The sequence below is a fragment of the Scatophagus argus genome, chromosome 19, assembly GCF_020382885.2.
Source record: "Scatophagus argus isolate fScaArg1 chromosome 19, fScaArg1.pri, whole genome shotgun sequence".
NCBI lineage: Eukaryota > Metazoa > Chordata > Actinopteri > Scatophagidae > Scatophagus > Scatophagus argus.
Genome location: NC_058511.1, coordinates 12,549,859 through 12,569,051, shown reverse-complemented (window position 1 = coordinate 12,569,051; position 19,193 = coordinate 12,549,859). Strand labels below are relative to the sequence as shown.

Here is a 19,193-nt window from a genome sequence, read left to right as displayed (position 1 = left end):
ATTTTAAATATATGAGTATGGATACTAGTTTATTTACATAAACTTATACTGGTAGTCTAAAATAAAAAATAATTTAAATCCAAAACACTGTGCTACCTTTCCTAGATATGATTGCAGTCAGGACTGTCTTCTTTTACAGTCACACAAAGGAGAACAGACTATGCTCTGATATACTTGGTGCCCATCTCTGACAACAGCAAACCAGGTCACCCTGTCCAGACCCCATAAGCCCCACTAAAACCATTAGCACTCTGACCAGTTAACTAACTGGGGCCATTGGTATCAGAGGAAAGTAGATGAACAGAACAGTACCAGCACAAGGCCGTCAGGTATTTGATGAAAAGAGGGAAATTACTGTGAGAACATCTGCATATTTAACAGTGAAGATTATGAGTTCATATTTAATACACACAGTGACACAGGTGAGAGGCAGGACTACAACCAGTGTTTGTCATGAAGACGTGCAAAAATGGGTCAAATCAAACAAAAACCCACATAAATGTATTACATTTTTTCTCGGAAGTTACAGATCTCTAATATTCACAGAGCAGATTTCAGTAAAAATGAGGTCCTTAAAAGGCATAACCACTCATCCAGCAGATACCTGATACATACATGTTTATTTACAGGCTGATTTACGGGTCATTTCAGAGACAAGCATTATTATTAGGAGAAAAAAATCCTATTCACAGTAAATAAGATATTACAAGGCAGGGAGTGACTCACTCCACAAATTCTTGTGACATGTTATTTGCTCTCAACACTCTGCTGTCCACAAGAGAAACATCTGCAATGTTTAACTTTCATGGTGCAGATATGATCCGAAACTGAGAAACAAGAAAAGAGATTTCCTATTTAAGACAACAACAAAAGCCATAGTATCCACAAAGTGTCCACATACTTTTGTAATCCATCATGTGAGTGTATCATTTAAGAAGGCCATTTATACAGACAGCAATTTATTCCTTTAAAATCATGATCACAGTCCAACATACATTAGATGATCAAATATTTGGTACAAAACTTATAAGGCAAATGACTTGATAAATTCAAGCAAGCTTACACAGGATACATGTATGTATATATTAAAAACCTGTTAAAATGTGTTTGTTCACATGCGTATCCTGATAAGTAGCGGTTCTTGAAGATGGATTCACACATTAACACACTCAAACATCAGTGGTTTAAAAAGTTGTAATGTACAGCTATATGAATGTGCCATAAAAACTGTCAAATGTCATTGTTGTGTGTCCTAGTTAGATGTCAGTGACGACATTATAAAGTTTTGGGGTTACTGTTGTTGACGTGTGCCACATAAGGGGCCCCTCCCTCATGTATAATATGTCCACATCTAGCTGTGGACCCCATGTGGTATGCCCTTTCACTCCAATGTTCATTCCCTCCTGGTTGCAGTGAAGTGTTCTGATATATTAACATTCAATATTGTTGGTTGGTTTTAAGGCTTTTAATAAAAATATAAATAAATAGAAGCCAATATTCTCGAAATTTGCTATACAGAAAATATATTTAAATTATGAGATTGATTCACGATTTAATAGAATTTTGATATTTTGTTGCCCCAAACTTTAGAATTTCAAGTTATTACTCCAGACAGAACAAAGTGATTAGTGGCAATAAATCACAGTATACAACATTAATACTTACAGCATCACAAAATATTAAGAATCCCCACAGTGTGGCTCAAGTGCTATAAAAAACTTGGAGACAGACATTTCCACCACAGTACAAAAGGGCATGAGAGATGACAAGGTCCTCTACAAGCAAGTGCTTTCCTTTCACCTAGACCATCTGATACTTTAGGTTAGTGGGACTTGAGCTTAAAATTTCTGATGTGTGGCAAAAGGCAGGATGGGAAAAAAAGGAAACATCTGTTTCTGTAAATCCAAGCGTGTCATTTTCATCTGTCTAACAATCCGGTTCTTAAATAAAATGGAAAAAAAAATGTAAGTATTTCCACACAGATTCCACCAAAAGGAATCTATGTCTTGAAAATGCCATTGGACCGCTTGAATTTTTTTGGCAGTTTTCAGGGCCAACAAATGGTGTGAACCCATGCAACCACCTGCGTTGAAGAATGCCTTTCCTACAGAGTGAGCTGTCTAAATCAGTCCAGAGTCAGCAGAAACCACGGGGAACCAGGTGACGTCTCTTCTTCAGTGAGACACAGTGGTGAGACACGGTTTGGAGCTGTGCAGTGTGCAGCAGTTTTATCTCTGTACAGCTTTAATGACCCACTCTGCTGTAGGGTTTAGCTGGATGAGGTCTTTCATATACGTTTGGTCATCTAGACATCTTTCCTCTGAAGAATGACAGATAAAGAGGAAGAGAGAGGGAAAACATTGAAAAATACATGATGTAGCCAACATAATTACAATGGATTACAGTACTTGCAACAGGAAGTACATTTTGTCGCCTTTTAGTCTACCAGCAAAGAATACAAAATCAGAAACATTTTAATCAATCAGTTTCTAGTATAAGCAGGACTTACTGATGTTTCCACCAATCTCATAGAGAAACAGCTCTTCCCGTTTCACTGTCACTGAACTGGGATGGCAGAGAGAGAAAGTAAGAGAAAAAGTTGAAGATGGGCCTCATATAGCCAAGACAAACATTGTCTGTGTACACATTACCTCTCCTGGCTGAGGAAGCGTGTTAACACATCAGCAGCCTGTAGCTCTTCAGTAAGCTGAACTGCCATAGACACTTTACTGAACTGTGGCGCATGGACTCGAATAAATCCCTGCAAACACTCCTGGTTGTAAACAGAGATAAATGGAAAGCGAGTAAACACACGGTCAGTTATGCAGCCATGACCACTTTGCAATAATGGAGGTCCAGAACACTGTACTCAGTGCACACACACACACACTCACAGGAGACAGACAACAAGAATGTGGACTCCCTGCTCTTCTGTTTAATAAACTCCAAACATTGTCTGGGCTCACAGCACACAGCATGCAGGGTCAAGTATTGCCATAGTTACTCATTCGCCACTACACCGTTGAGAAGAACAGCTCTCTCCAAGGTGCTGCTTCGCTCTGCCAGTCTTCAGTAGTATAAGCAGCCTGTCTGCCTAAGGCCTTACTTGTTTATTTGCTGCTGTTCACAAGAACTGAAATTATGCTCATTAGATACTACTAAATAAAATCCTGTTAAAACAAATATCCTGTATGTATGGAATAATGACAATCGGTGCACCGGTGTGATAGGGATAATGCTGCCATTATACTCTAAATGCAGGGGGAAAAAGCAAACCACAACAACATAAAACCAATAAAGGACTATTAATGGTGTTTTCCCATAATGGACTGCTGATAACCATAAAAAGAAAACTCCTACCTCTGAGACCGCTTTCTCAGATGGTCTGTCGGTGGTAATCTTCTTCAGTAGCTTTCTCACCGCTCTCTCTTTATTTTGTTTCCGTTGACTTTCCATGTTTTGCTGTCTGACCTGGGTCACAATGAACTTGGGGATCTGAAGAGAAGAGACGCAGAAATGAGAGATCTGACACCGACAGCACACACTGTACCATCCACCATACTTCATGGAAAAAACTAATCTAGTTGCCTTTTTGTGTGTGACAGGATGCACTGAGACATAGCATCCTCAGTTGGTTTCAATTATAAAAATGTCAACATGGACGCTATAGTGGTGATCTGAATGGCACAATATATCAAGCTTTTTGATCCTTACTGTCCATAGGAGATCCTGGTATCTTATCAGCAGCCGGACAATATTGGCCGTGCTGGCTGCCATGGAGTACTCCTGTTGTTCTGTAATCTTGGAGCGGAAGCCTTTGAACATGAAGATGTTGGGTGCCATGATAACTGAGACATTGTTGAGGGTCATTTTATTCTTGGCTTGATGGTCAATCACCCGCTGGAAAAACTCCACCAGTGCCTTGGGAAAATAACAGGAATCGAGTTTCTAATAAGCCACCTTTCCAAACAAAGTACCCAGAACATTTAGTCACAGGAACTACTTTTCAAGGGACCAAAAGCCTGATGAGTTCAGTTTAAAGACCTGCAAAGACTAGGTTGATCAATCCACTGATGTATGAAAAAGGGACAGCGGTTCTAACATCATAATTTGTGACCCCATGTTCATGTGCCTAAGCACAGTGAACATAAAATACAAAATGGTGGCTCAAAAATAAAATGTTGCAAGTATTTGTCCAATCGGAACATTATGTGATGTGCTTTTGGAAAATACTACCTCTAAATTAGAGGTATGGAGGGTTTCTCAAACTGAACGTACACCCACCTTTAAAGTATCTCGATTGGCCTCAGGTAACAAAAGGACCAGCAGGTTCAAAGCATGCAGCTGCTGCTTTTTTGTGGGGAGCTCTGTAAACACACACACACACAGACACACACATATGCTTAATGCAAAGGTTTTTCAATTTATCTGTCTTTTATCTGCAAAACTCTTGTGATTAAACAGAATCCTTCATGAACAGGCAGTATACATACTGTTGACAGCAGTAAATGCATTGAGGTACTCCACAGTCAGTAGCGGATGGGGTAACTCTCTGATGAACAGCTTCAAAAGGCTAGCAGCATCGTGCTGTTTCAGCTGTTGCCACGGAAACATTCCATCATAGAAAGAGGACTCGAGCTCCTGGCACAGCAACTGGATTTGGGACAGACAGAGAATGACACACAGTCAAGCTTTTTGTCCCATTGGCGCATCAGCTTCAAGAACAAGACTAATGCTGACAAACATGATGACAGGCTGGTAGCAGCGTAATGCTGCATCAAACTTTGCAATTTTACCAGTTGATTATGTGTCTGCAGTGGTAGCAGTCAAATACTTTAACCAACCTTGACTCTTGTGGCTGCTCCAGGGATCCGTAGCAGCCCCTCTGTGTCTAATCCCTCGTCCTCAATGTGACTAATAAGCTAGGAATAAGAGAGGGAGGGACATGAAGTTTAGTTAAAATATAGAAGTGTAAACGTACTGGTAATAATAATCACGGTACACAGCCATATACTTTGGATTTAGATTGTGATTTTTAAGTGCAGGGCCATCTAACACAATGACTGTTTGATCAGTTACTATTATAAAAACCTCCTCCTGTCGTTGCTGTAATGTTGAATTGTCCATGCCTCACCTTCTGCAGTATGAGCGGCACTTTGGTCCCAGGAGCCCGCTTCTGGTCCTGGTCCAATACAGTGGCAAGGGGAACACCAAATAGACCACTTTCTACACACAAACACAAATATTTAGTAAAACAAAAATACTTTCACACAGTACATCGACTGTACATGCTTTCAATGAGTTTGTATGCGTGTCAGTGTTTGCACAGATGACTGTGTTTGTGTGTAAATATTCTTATTTAATTTTTTCGTTTTTATATACTGGTGTGTATCTGTGCATGTCCGAGTATTTACTTTCAGGTTTGTTTAGCCATCAGGGCTTTCCCATCTGTGTGTGTGTGTGTGTGTACCTTTAGTCTTAACTTTGACAGCTTTGTGAGGCTTAAGGTCTATCCCTGCAGTGTCAAACAAAGCAGTCGACTCCACAAGCACCAGTCTAAGCACCTGACAGAACATTGAAAACAGACAATAACATAACAGACAATTATTTTAAGTAGTAACTTTACACTTGGAAAAGAAATGATCCATTATGAGACAATCACAAAAGCTTAATATAAAATAAACACAGCTTGTACTAACAATGATGTGAGGCATCCACAGATTATCCTGTCACAACAACACATTACCTTCTTCATATCCAGAGGAGACAGATCTCCTATTCTCGTCTGACCTGTTTTGTCTTGGAGTAGCTTAAAGTTCTGGAGAACAAAAACACACAGAGGCAGAGACAGAGGGGAGTCAGTGAAAACATTCAGAATAAACACCCAGAGAGTATCAGTGACTGTATTTACTTTTATACTGCATGCTGAATGTCGACTGTGTAACACTGAATTGCATGAGAAGTGACAGAAAACCCTTTATAAACACACAACAGTGGAAATAAGTTGTCATACCAGCTTCAACCACCAGATGGCACTACACAGCACTCAAACTGCTCACACACAAATGCTAACTGAAACGAAATGACTCATTGAACTGTTTAACTATCAATAGAAGCCCTGATATAACCTCATATAAAATAAAGCAGAGCAGTTCAAAGTGACATGACATTTGTTTGCATCCCAAAGCATCATATCATATAAAGTGGTACAGTTTATTCATTACACTACTGGCTCTTTCACAGTTCCAGACAGGCTCAGCGTATCAGTAAAAAAATATTCAGCTGAGGAAGTTGCTGTGTGTGACTCACCGGTAGTTTGTCATCAGGTGAGTTAGGGCTAGTGGTGACTTTTAACCTTAGATGGTTGTCCCTGTAGGTGAGCGCCTGCTCTGAAAAGGCCACTTCAACATTCAATTCTGTCTCCGTTTCTGTTGAGACACACAAACCCAGAGAAGGAAATAAAAGATACGGCCACACAAGTAGTGAAACGTTTATGTAGGTAAAATATAGCTGTATATACACAGAAATAGGCAATTAAAAGTTTTTTTCTCTAGTTAATGCCTGAGTGTTTAATTCACTGCAGCAGAAAGAGGCTATATTGGTATATGACCTGACCCATTATACAGTGATATACACTGTAGAAAAATTTATAATAAACTCAGAAGTGCTGTCAGGTTGTATGGTTTTCTTATGCGCCACATTTCCATTCAGCTTATTATTTCCAAGCTGTGAGTGTGAGTTGCTATGCAGAAGTTTATTTGGGCCTCAGTTTGTCATCCTCCATGCTGACTCACATGCATGTATGTCTGTAGCAGTACAGAGCACATACCGGCTGAAGTGACATCTTTTTGTCCATTCTCACTTCCCCCTTCAAGTTTACTAGGGTCCTCTCCCTGCAGCACAAGCACAAGCACAGAGATACAATGTTCAATGTTCAACAAGTCACAGACCCCCCACCCCCCCACCATTACATTTTTCATGTTACATATTATCTTGTCTGTTAATTAGTGGACAAACTGTGTCTAAGCCAAAGTGTGTATAAGTACAAGACTCTTGGCTCAAAGTAGTTCATTCTGCTGACTGGGGTAGTTTGGAGTAGCACTGCTACACTTAATTCCTCACACATCAGTGCGTATATTCTCCGCATACCGATTTATATTCAGCATATAGAAAATATATGCTGTATTGAAGGGATCTGATTTTTCCGCGATGAAGTGGGATTTAGTGGTGAAACAAACAGATTGTTGATTAGTTAAGGATTACCGACTAGTGCAAAATAAGCAAAGTTGTAACCACTTCCTTTTGTGGTAAAAAAGGGGAAATGTCAAATTTGTGTCTTGTGGTGGGACATTCAACTCATGCTATCAAAGAGGGAATCATAAGACGGATAAGGATAGTGTCCCTTACCCAACATGGCGTTATGTTGGAGCAAGGTTTTATGTTGGATAAGCGCTTATCACTGCTTAATGTGACAGACTGTAACAGTAAGCAGTTAACACAAAATAAAATAACAGGCTGCAAAAGTAATCAGCTTTTTGGGAAATTACACTCATTTGCTTTCTTGATGAGCGATAGATGAGAAGATCAATACCCTATGAACTCTCATTTCAATCAAGTAAATATAAAGCTACTTGGCATAAAGCTAAGCAAATAGAAGCATTTAGGGTAGCTAGCTGTTTCACCTGGAACCTCTGCTGTTGTTAACAAGCCAAACAATAGTCTGTCAAAATAACCCATATCACAACTACAGATTTAGATTTAGTTTTTTTTTGGTATGCATTAAACAAAGGCATTATTACATGTTATTTAACCTTACAGTTGCTGATAGGTGGACTGTGCTACCTTCGGATGGAGGCAGGCTAGCCATTTCCCCATGTTTCCAGTCTTGCTAAGCTAAGTTAACCGGCTGCTGGCTTTGGCTTTATATTTAGTTCACAGTTATACAGATCGACCTGCTTGATAAAACAGGTTTGAGAACTGATATCACAATTTATATCAAGATAAAAAATACCGGAGCACCTGTTATTTCAGCTTTTAATTACAGAGCTTTTGCAGTGCCTTCCCAGGCACAAAAAAAACTCACCGCATGTTAATTGCTTGAAAAGTAGGACTAAAAGTTCCGGGTACTCTGGGTAGGAAGATGGTGATAGTCTTTCATGTTGATATAATTTGTTCGTGTTCACGTGCAGGTGTATCTCCTAACCTTTTCAGAAGGTCTGAATATATCCCTAACATCAGGAACGTGTTGCCGGTTGCGTCGCCGTAGCAACGTCTGGTGTAGTGATGTCACGCGGCGTTCTACAGCAGCTGACTGAGTTCTGGTCAGTGTGGACAGGAACACTGCATTGTCTTCTTCCTGTCAATCAAATCATCCATCATTCAAACTCAAACATAAGTCAATAAGCAACAGATTATCTGTACAGGCAGTCTTTTTTGTCACAATGCATTCTTACTCATAAGCAGGTTGCAAAGCATGAGCATGAGTAAACAGTACAGCATATATGCTCACTGATAGATGTGAACTGCGAATATGAAACCGATAAACTATGACTCAAACCAGACCCTGATTTAACTATTTAAAAAAGGCACCTGATCCACGTCAGCCGCCAGTGAATCATCAAACAGTCGTGCTAGTCCCGCCTCTGTGAGCCACGCCTCCTCCTGTTCACCCTCTGTAGGAGAAAAAATAGGAAAAATTAAAAAAGGGAAGATAAAGCTATCTCTTCATTTGGTTCCTGAAATGATACATTACTGACACCCCGAGAGAGAGACTGGTGTGGACATTGGAGATAAAAGGGGACATAGGCCTCTAGTGATGTCCATGTAAGACACTCTCTAATTCTGCAGGTACAGGAAAGGGAAAAGTGTAACCACAGACAGAGCTGGACAAACATACTGTCCAAGAAGTGTGTGTTTGCTTCAGTGAACAATGGTCTTAAATAAGCAGACTAAATTAGACTTTAAGCAATACTCACAAGGATTTCACACCTCTTATGTAAGGCAACGCAGAGCGGGTCTGCACAAGTCGGATCTGGAATGTTATTTTGTTAACCATATCTATTAACAATTTCTCAGCATCATTCTACGTTAGAATATGTGGCACTAAAATATTTTCCAATTTTATGCAGATATGGAAAACCTAGACTTTGTTGATTGCCACCCTTTACATTTTGTTTCATTTCAGTTCTTTCTTTTGCATGTTTCAATTTGTCCCAATTGACTTTAGCTTGTGTGGTAGTAAATTTAAACATGACATGTCCTCTGTCATTGTATAGTTACTGGTCTTTTTCTGAGCTTTGATATATCAGAAATATAAAACCAAAAACAACCACAGAGAGATGCAAAGTGACCTCCAAGAGACAACGTGAATACAGAGAGACCCAAAGTGACCAGAATGAGACACAAAACAACCACAAAGAGACACACTACCATGTGATTTGCAGTTGTTTCGTGGGTGATTTTTCAGTGTCTCTGGGGTCTTTTACATATCTGTGACCAGGGGCCCATCGCCTCATGATTTGTCCATGTCTGGAACACAAGCGAGCTCAAACTTGCCTATGATCAAAATCTATCGCAAAATCTCTCTTTATATCTCTTTCAGAGATTTTTATCTACGGACACAGTGTATCCTACCCTCAGGAATTTTCTGCTGCTCCTCCTCTTGCACTTCCCCTTCTCCTCCACCTTCTCTCCTCCCTGCTCCTCCTGCTGAGCGAGTGATATTCTCCACTTCCTTCCAATAGTCGTCCATCTCCAGCTCATCCAGAGAGTCCTGTGACACATACATACACAGATGCAGATTGTTATTTAACTTCGAGCGTCAAGTTCATTCATGGTCCATATCTTGTTTCTGTTCTGAACCTGATCAGATTAGAGAAAAAAATAAATAAAAACCACTCCCACATGCCAGATGTGGTCCACAGAAATTAACATTAGACTCACAGCCAGTCTGAACAAGTCTCAAAGGCAGCTGTTTCTAGCTGTGCAGCTTCTCTCAGACACACAGATATTTTACATAGAATACCTCATACTGGTTGACTTCATTTTTCCAAAAAATTAAAAAAGGCTTTTCAAACATTACAAACATATGAGGGACAACAAATGTACACCTGCCAACCAAACCCCCAACAAAAAATGTTTAACAATATAATTTAGACAGCAGAAGTTCTTACAATGGGTTAATACAACAGTTGTTGCCTAACTGGCTCCTTTTGCTCCCTCCTTAATTTCTTCATCAGGTAATTATCTCAGGGTAATGAACCTCACACCTGGATGAACTGAATGGACGAACTAAAGAACTAAAGAAAAATCTTCTCACAAATAAGGTACAATCACTGTGTGTATCACATACCTGAGAGTTGCAGCGCTGACATGTGGGCCGTGGTCTGGACCTGGAATTGGGACTGTGTCTGGGGCTGGAGTCTGGCTTAGGGCTGGAGGAGGGCTGAGGGCTGTGGCAGGCAGCAACACTTGAGTTGGGTAGTGACAATGGGTCAGTGCCTGTGGTTTTTGTACTACTGATGGGAGTGGGAGGCCCATATTTGTCTCCATGGTGTGTGTTCTGGTTCTGCTGAACAGAGTAGTGGCCTGTTCTGCGACTGCAGAGACAGAGATAGGTGAGTCAGATGGTTAGAAAAGTACAAAATCTTGTGATCAGCTGGCACAAACTTCTGATAACACATATCAAAACCTGTGCAACATGCCCCAACAAAACTATTCACCTTGATTCCAAAGCATCCGTTTTTCACAAGAGCAAACCTCCCAGCCAAAACGGTTTCACTTACAGCCTGCACTTTGCACTTTGTTTACCTGTGACTTTATGATAGATGACATGTAACAGCACCCACCATAAAAATATTCCTGGACTGTAAATATTTTGCTGTCTGAAAGTCGTTTGTGTTTGCTGCGTACTGTAAAGATGTGTCTTATTTTTCTCTCGTAAGGGAGAGAGAAAACTTCTGGTGCAAGGCGGTCAGTGAGTCAGACAGACAAGTCAGCCAGCTACTCTAACTAAAGACGAGCCAGCAGCGTGTCGAATTCCCAGCCAGTCAACTAATGGGGACATCAGCTGGGACTCAGAATAGCAGCTCTCACACAGCCAGCTCATCTCAGCAGGCAACATACTGGCATTGTTTAGCCTAGCCTAGCCTAGCTAAGACTGTGTGAAGCATTAGAACTAATTATAGTTGGGATCATCTAACTGTAATAACTGTAACTATGTAGGATCATATTTATCACACACACAGACACAGATGTGAAGTAGCTACTCATATGACATCACACACAGTGTAATGATGTTATATGCTATTTCAGTCAGACATATTGAGAACACAAAAACAACAAACAAGCAGAAACTGACACATAAAATCTCTCCTGAGATTTTGTAAGGCAAAAACAAGGCCATATCATGACATCAAACCTAAACCTACTGAGTTCCTCCAAATGGTGTAATCTGCCATCCAAATGTAAACAAAAACACAACCACCTTTTCAAACACAGAAATGTGGGCTGCTCTCAACCTGACACGGACAGCTCTTTTCACATACGTGTTGTGTTTGAAGACACAGACTAGAACTGAACACAGACTCAATGTTGATTATTAAGGTTTTCTGGTGATTTTAAAGGTTTTTACAACACATTTCCAAAGAAAAAATAGCCTTATATTCTCAATTATGATCAACTAAGAAACACAAAAAGCTTATTTTTCATCTACAAGTCTAACTTGGATATGATACTGATATCATGTCCTGTGCAAACACAGAGGAGGTCTCTTTATCTAATATATCACACATGTTGCATGTAAGGCCTTAACTATGACCTTTAGCATCTTTTCTAATTCATTAACTCTGCATGGTGTCCACAAACATGCAAAAAAAAACACAAATACATGGCCCCAGTGCTCCAAAACAAGGCAATACTACTGTGCTAACACTACCACTAGCAGTTCTGCTACTACATGCTCTTAGCAAGGAGCATTAGCCCACAATACAAACAGCAACAGAAGTGCTGAAATGTGGGGAAATCACAAAATAAAAAATATGACAATGTGTGTCGTAATACGGGTCTCGTTTTTTGTTTTTGCTGATGTCCAACTGAATGCAGCCTTTGCTGCAACAGGAAGTTACATTATCTAACACAGCACATTATCTCTCCCTGGTTCTCGTGTGCTTCAAGCTAAAAAGTTATCATGGAGTGAGCAGCTGCAGTTTAAGTACAGCTGACTGATGGTGCAGCTGCCTACAACTGGTCTGAGGTTCCTGTGTCCTGTGACAAACTGTAAGGCTGATGTCAACATCGTTGTCATTCATCCAGCAACTCAGCAATCACGAGTCAAGTCTCATCTATAGCTGCACCCTGACACAGGGAATACACAGGTGTAGATTTTGTCGGTGGGGCTGTAAAAAAGTTCCTTTCTGTTGACTGAAAATGTATCAGTGTTTACTTTGAGAACAAAGCAAGTTTCAAGTCGATTTAATTAGACCATACTGAAAGGAAAACAACTTAAAAAAAAAAAAAAGTTTGGCTAAAAGTCCAGAAGTACTGCCAGCAAACACGGGTGGTCAATCTGACAATGTCAGATGATGTTCAGTGTTGTAGGCATCAACAATCTACTATCCTTTTAACCCATTGACTAGCAAATCTGTGCAACATGATGAGAAATTTGTTTTGGAGGTCATGGCTGCGACTAAATAGTTAATGATATTAATTTTTGCCCCGATCACCCAAAGCTGGTAGGGGTGGGGACAGCTATACACAACCCCAACATAAGAAGAATCAGCAACATAACTTAAAACTCCTGTTATGATGTGTGAAGCCTATAACAATGTACATACAAATATACACATTTTATATGTCTGGTCTCTAAAATGAAAGTAAGTAGTAACTAGAGCAGTTTAATAATGATGTAGTGAAGTACAGCATGTAATATTTCCCTCTGAAATGTAGTGGAATAGAAGTGTGAAGTAGTAATGTACAAGCACACAAAATTATATTTTAAGTGGAATGCTAGTGACATTTCACCACTGAGTAGGGTCAAATTTACAGATCTGAAAAGGCCTCACTTGTGGGGTGATGGAGTGAACTTACAAAAAATAATTAAACTTGCAGACTGTCCAGTAACTTGAAATGGGTACAGTGCAGGCCAAAATAATGATGTGTTGACATTTGCTCTCGGAAAACAGAAACAATAACAATTCTCACAGCACAAAGAAAATAATTTAGACTGTGTCTCTAACTGGGAGGCCAGACTGAACAGCATCAAGCTGATGCTGTAAATTAATTAATTTGAGATTATCAGAGGAGTATTACTCTCAGGGTCGGTGCTGAGCCAAGGCCACATACCACAGCAGACTTCCTGCGTATAGACTAATAAAGCACTTAAAAAAAGTAAGCATAGATACACACACACACACACACGAACACTTAGGTCTGGTTTGAACAATGAACATGAGGTATTTGACTCCCCCCCCAACCGGTAGGCTGCAGTCTGTGTTATAAAACATGCAGAAAGCTACTGTCTGTTCCTCTTTGTCTCGATAAAAGTAAACTTAGCAGGTCATTCCCTGAATTATGCTCATTGTCCTAATAAAGCCTGACTGAGTGAAATGTTTTCAGTTGTAAGGAATGGCAAAAATGTCCTCGTTGTCTGAAATATTTCAGTTTACGTTGGAAGCAGATTCAAACCTGACAGACCAGCACATGAACTCACAGGATGTGTTAATCATTTACCTTCATCCAGAGCTGCAGTATGAAGAACGGTTTGACAAAACCATAAATCAGAGATTAGCACACACAAACATATTGACACAAATCAGACTGCTGGTAGTTCAAATTACTGAAGACATTAAACAGTGGTTTATTCATTCAGCAATATACAATATATTTACATATGCATACCAGCTTAGATTCAAAGTATGACATTTTGTTACCAGTGTGTTCACACTGATCTTACATCTGTTGTTTGATCCAGACTAAAATACAACAGCTTCGGCTACTCCTGTTCACAAGCTGTGAAAGTGCAGGAAAATACAAAGAAACAAATTATTCAAAGCTTTATAAACAACAGTACACATGGTTTTGCTTTCTAACACACACACACACACACACACACACACACACACACACACACACACACTCGTAGAGGTCAGGTGAGTTGCCCTTGTGCCTTTGTGAGTAAAATAAATATATTCTCTTTCTGGCACACTTTCATTCTGACCTTTAAAAGAAAAAAGCGCTGCAGCTGTGTGTGCTATTGTTCCACTCCTTGTTCCTTTATCCACACAGCTTTTATCACCTGCTTATACCTGCCGACAAAGACAGAGCTTGTGCGTGGCTGTGTGCGAAGGGAAAACGGCCTGTAAAAATCTCGCACTGCAAGGTGCAAAAAGGAATAGAAGGAAACAGAACCACCCAGAAAAGAACGAGTTCAGCACTGAGCTCCTTCAACTGTGCGTTCATGAAGCAACACTCAGAGACCAAGTCCAAACTAAACTTTCACAGTTTTCATACCACAGCACCAGGATACTGGATGATTTATATAAAAACATAACTACAGATTTAAGTTTTGAGATGATCAGTGGTAGAAAGTATGAAAGGTTTTCAAATACCAGAATACTAGAAATCTGAAGCACTTGGACTTTATAGATATAGATATTTAGTTAGTTAATGGCTTGACTGGCGTTGTGGTCTCTGTCAGGAACGTACATGACTTCCATTCCAGCAGTTTCTACTGCAACTTCAGGTCTTGAAGGTCCTCCTTGCTGCCTCCCACGAGGTCAATATGATCAGTGAATCTGAGGCTGCAGAGTGGGTGTCCCTTGATGATCATGGGCGTTTGGAAGCCAGACGTTGTCTCTGTCATGATGTTATCCAAGAAGATGTTGAAGGAGAGAGGAAGCATCCCTGTTGCACTCTGATAGTTGTTCTAAAGGACTCTGGTTGTTCAAGAGGACGAGGGAGCCTTGATCAAGTTCATATCACTTGCTTCAAGTGTCCTCACGCCAGACACATGAAAGCCCTCCTGAAGACAGTGAAGTTGTGAAACAGGTCATGCTGGTGCTGAAGGAGACTGATTATATTTCTGATGTTAAATATCTGCTCAACAATACATTTCTTCTGCTTTGGTTCTGAAAGACTCTCAGATGGCCTTACTTGGGAAGGAGGATGATCAAGGATTGGGTTCATTCTTACAGCCACTGCTTGTTCTAACAAATCCTCTGGCAAATGGTGTGGAGAGCCTTTATGAGCTGTGGGCCTATGTCAGCTGTGCTGGTATGTCGTCGACTCCGGGTCACTTTCCTGCCCTAAGTGTGTGCAGTGCTTCCTCCACTTCTTCCTGCACTACTGGCACATCCCGTCTCCCTGATGGTGTGGAGAATACTGTACAGGAAGCTGGTTTCTGGTCTCAGCTTGTGATTGTACAATTCTTGGCGGAACTCATTTGATCTTTTCAAGGTCCTTGTCTGATCAGGAAGGTTGGATCTATTCTTGTCTTACAGGTATTCTTTGCTGATATCTTATTTATTTCGCTTAAGTCAAAGTTTAAATCCATTATTAGCAAGTAGTGGGTATTTTTAGTGTTTTTATACTGCAATATTACTACAGCTGTTTAGACAGACCTCAACAGGAACAGCACCAAAGAAAACATCACTGGCTACAAATGCAGGAGCGTCAACATAATGTATGTGCCAGATGAACTAAATACATTTTTACGCTCGTTTCAACCTCCTCGTCAAAAGAGCTGGCTGTAAAGATTGCCTCAAACGGTTTGGGCACCATCAGTACCCACAGCGAACGTGAGAAAAATCCCACCAAGAGTGAACATGGGTAAAGCCGCTGGACCTGTTAGCATCCCTAGGAATATGTACTAATCTGTTAGCTGATGTTACTGACATTTTTAAATGTGCCCCTGTACCCAAAAAGGAGGAGTCTAAATGACTAATGAAGTGCTTTGAAAAACTCCATCACATCAAGCACAACATCTAGCCTGGGCTCTGTCCAAAATCTGTCCACAAGCACCTCTAAAGCTCACCAATTAACACTTTATATCATGTCGGTGTGGAAACATAATGCTGTGGTTTTAGCTACACATATGACATGTGTATCATGTCATATATTTGTCAAATATCTACATTTACCAATATGTGAAAAATAATCTTCATCTTCCACTGATGAAGATGGACATGGTAGAAGATCAGATTTATTTTTAGGATTTAGCAGCTTCCGAAAGTGAACAATGAACTGCTGAGGATGTTTTGTAGCCAATATAATAAAGGGAAAGGAGAGCGAATGTGTGTGTGTGGTATTCCTATTCAGATCAACAGGTGCCAGCTGCCCTCTGTGGAAAACAGAGGTCGCTTCTGTTCCCCCTCTTTCACAGTTACTGGTCTCAGCAGTGACATACTGGTTGAGTCATCTGCCTTTGCTTCTGATAAATCCACCCAATAAAATCTATTCCTCCCTTTTTGCTGCATGTCTGATTCAGTCCCGTTCGTCTTTGTCAATCTTTCTGTCTACATTCCTGCCTGGCACCATCTATCTGCTGTCTGTGTGTCTTGCCTCTGGATTATGTCCTTTTTCCAAGCACGTCTGTTTACTCTTCAGTTTATTTATGGTAGTGTTGTAAGTTCTGGAAACACAGAAATGTGCCAAATTGAATCTGAGCGACACTCAGAAACTACAGAGCATTAAGCAGCCTGTGCTTGTGACTTCTTGTAACCTTTCATAGCTTGACTTCTCTTTCTGCAGATGTCATTTCCTGAGTAGGATTGTATTTATGCTGTGAGGTTAGGCTGTCTGTTGCATCACACAGTGAATTAATCCAAACCATGTGTGTCCACTGACTACTTTTTTTACCAAGACCCACTACATAGATATTCGGGGGAAGCTCTGCTTCCTACATGGCAATGAAAAACACAACTTGCTGCCCTTTAGCTAAAAGCTGAACTTCTCCTTCTCTGTCCATTAGAATGGCCCAAAAAAGACATTCATGTGCAAGACTCCCAGTGGACACGTAACATAAGGCTCCCTAGGTCAGATGTCCACTGCTGGTTGAAGGCCAGAAGCTTTCTGTCTGCCTGTCTGTCTGTCTGTGTCTCTCATTTCCTGACTAGGGGAAACAATGACCACAAAACTAAGCCTTCACGTCAACCTAGACAGGACACACACACAAAAGCAGGCTGTAACATGAAGCTGTTTTTTTTTTTTACCTGGCTAGCTGGGACAAGCCATCTGGAATACACACACACACACACACACAAACATATATATATACTGTACACACATACACACACAAAGATACAGCTGGACTGTTGGTGTTTACTTTCACCACACCACGGTTGTTGATCTAAACATTTACTGGACGCATACAGCTTCGTTGGTGGGAACGAACAAACTAATGCGTTCTGGCGTAAATAAAACACTGTTAGACTCTACAGCGGTTTTCCCATTCGGTGTTTCCTCTGTGAGGCCACCTCAAAATGTGTCTTTTCTCTCATAAAAAGGTGGCAAGAAGGGCTGTCAGTATTATAGATGTATACTGTGACAGAGTGGACACAAGTGAAAGGAAAGCATGGAGGAATGAGTAGAGGGACATAATAACTACAGATGCTCCTGTACACTTCAGGCCTCGCTTAATGCTTTGATGATTCACGTGAGAAATTTCACATAGTAAATTAAAATTGTTAAATTATTTTAGAAGCAAAACAGACAGATGCTTGAGTGGTTTAAGTTTCTCTAAAGCAGTATCCTACTGCTTTTTTTGAATTTACCTCATTGAAATCTGAATATCTAATGTAAGAGTTGCAACTGGTTGGCATCAGTGTGATCCAAGTCCTTTTAGCCTGGTTGTGCTGCTCCCATACATTATACTGTGCTGCTACTGACAGTTCTTATTCAGTTGAGGTTTGCAGCTTATGATGACTTTCAACATAAATTATTCTGTTGATCATTTGGTCAGTCAATTAACTGTGTAATCATTCAAATGTCAGAAAATTGTGAAAAAGGATCTTAATAATTTCTCATATCCTAACATGACATCTTGAAATGTTTTGTCCAACCAATAGTTTTAAAGCAAAGCCACTCAAGTTTCATAAATGTATCTATAGTCCAACAACAGCAACCACACAGCAAACACTGATATAAAGTATATAAATATACTGATATAAAATGGTTTTTATAAAGCATGTTCTTGGATCAAAATGTTTGCCTTCAGATGTACAGTTGTGCTGAGAAATCTGACAGGCAACCTTGCAAAATCTGGGTGAGAATAACAAAGTCAAGGTTAACCTGCTGATCTGCTGATTAGGGAATGAGGTGGGGGTGGGGCATAACCCAAGGCCGAGGGCAAAGCTGGTCCCATCGTGGAAATGAGAAAAAAAATAACAGCTTGTATGGGTGCAATTAGCCCGGTTCTGCTGCTAACACGCTGCAGGGCGGAGGGTTTCATTCACATATCTTGAGCGCAGTCAGCATAGAAGCTCTCCGGTTCAAAGATGAGGACAGTAACACTGCCACTGTGACCTTTGCCCTGTGTGTGTCTGTGTGTGACACACAACTTTACTCGCAACTACCCTCATTTTAACGGGTGGTATCACAGCTTCACACACACACTCACATGTCCCACCTGGGCGCGGCGGAGTCCGGGTCCAGGTTCGACGGATGGGCGGGAGCGCGCGGTCCAGTTGTCGGCAACATTTCGGCGTTGCTGTGGTAACCCGTTAAAACCACTCCCTGGGACTGCTGCTGCTGCTGCCGACTCATGTTTCCCCTCGTCTTCTTGTAGCCTTACACGCAGCTCGCATCCACTCACTATCTGATAGGTAGTCTAGCTTGTCACCTGCTTGTCGATGTATCAGTCTGTCTATCTTTCCATCGCTGGACTGTTGTGCGGCCGACTCATTCTGACACCAAACTCTGCTTCTTGCTCTCGTCTTTCTACCCAACTCGCGCGCGTGTGTGTATGTGTGTTTGAGGAGCTGCAGGACAGGGGCTGGATTACAATGCAACACGGGGCAGGGATTGGCTGAAACCACAGGCCAAAGTTTCATATGTGGTGGCGCCCCCTTCCGCTCCGAGAGTGTACTGACAGACTTCCTGTTTTCAAAAGAGGTCATTTGAAGAAAAAAAAAATAAAAATAAAAAAACAGTTGAGGGTGTTTACAGAGGCCATTAACAATTCATCCCCGCATTAAGTG

The 19,193-nt window shown here is 40.8% G+C and overlaps 1 protein-coding gene across 2 annotated transcripts; it reads right to left on the bottom strand.

Annotated features, from left to right (window-relative positions):
• Positions 1-601: 601 nt before the first annotated feature.
• arhgap18 (Rho GTPase activating protein 18) lies at positions 602-18,984 on the bottom strand. Of its 2 annotated transcripts, none has more exons than XM_046373295.1 (18): positions 18,614-18,984; positions 10,352-10,598; positions 9,634-9,772; positions 8,590-8,672; positions 8,204-8,356; positions 6,830-6,893; positions 6,310-6,428; positions 5,747-5,818; positions 5,471-5,564; positions 5,135-5,226; positions 4,845-4,922; positions 4,494-4,653; positions 4,285-4,367; positions 3,715-3,921; positions 3,361-3,495; positions 2,652-2,773; positions 2,510-2,565; positions 602-2,320 (listed from the first exon to the last, which is right to left on the bottom strand). In XM_046373295.1, exons 1-18 carry the CDS (start codon positions 18,757-18,759, stop codon positions 2,229-2,231), a joined length of 2,142 nt encoding a protein of 713 aa, XP_046229251.1. In that variant the 5' UTR covers positions 18,760-18,984; the 3' UTR covers positions 602-2,228. The 2 variants fall into 2 exon arrangements, with proteins under 2 accessions (XP_046229251.1, XP_046229252.1); XM_046373296.1 differs by having other exon boundaries at positions 18,623-18,983.
• Positions 18,985-19,193: the final 209 nt, after the last annotated feature.

What these genes read in the sequence shown, in the direction of transcription:
- arhgap18 (XM_046373295.1), bottom strand. Translation starts at nt 18,759, where the DNA reads ATGAGTCGGCAGCAGCAGCAGCAGTCCCAGGGAGTGGTTTTAACGGGT. An exon ending in AAAAGATGTCACTTCAGCCG is followed by an intron (nt 6,429 to 6,829) that starts GTATGTGCTCTG and finishes GTGTCTCAACAG; the next exon opens with AAACGGAGACAGAATTGAAT. An exon ending in TGCATTTACTGCTGTCAACA is followed by an intron (nt 4,368 to 4,493) that starts GTATGTATACTG and finishes GTGTGTTTACAG; the next exon opens with AGCTCCCCACAAAAAAGCAG.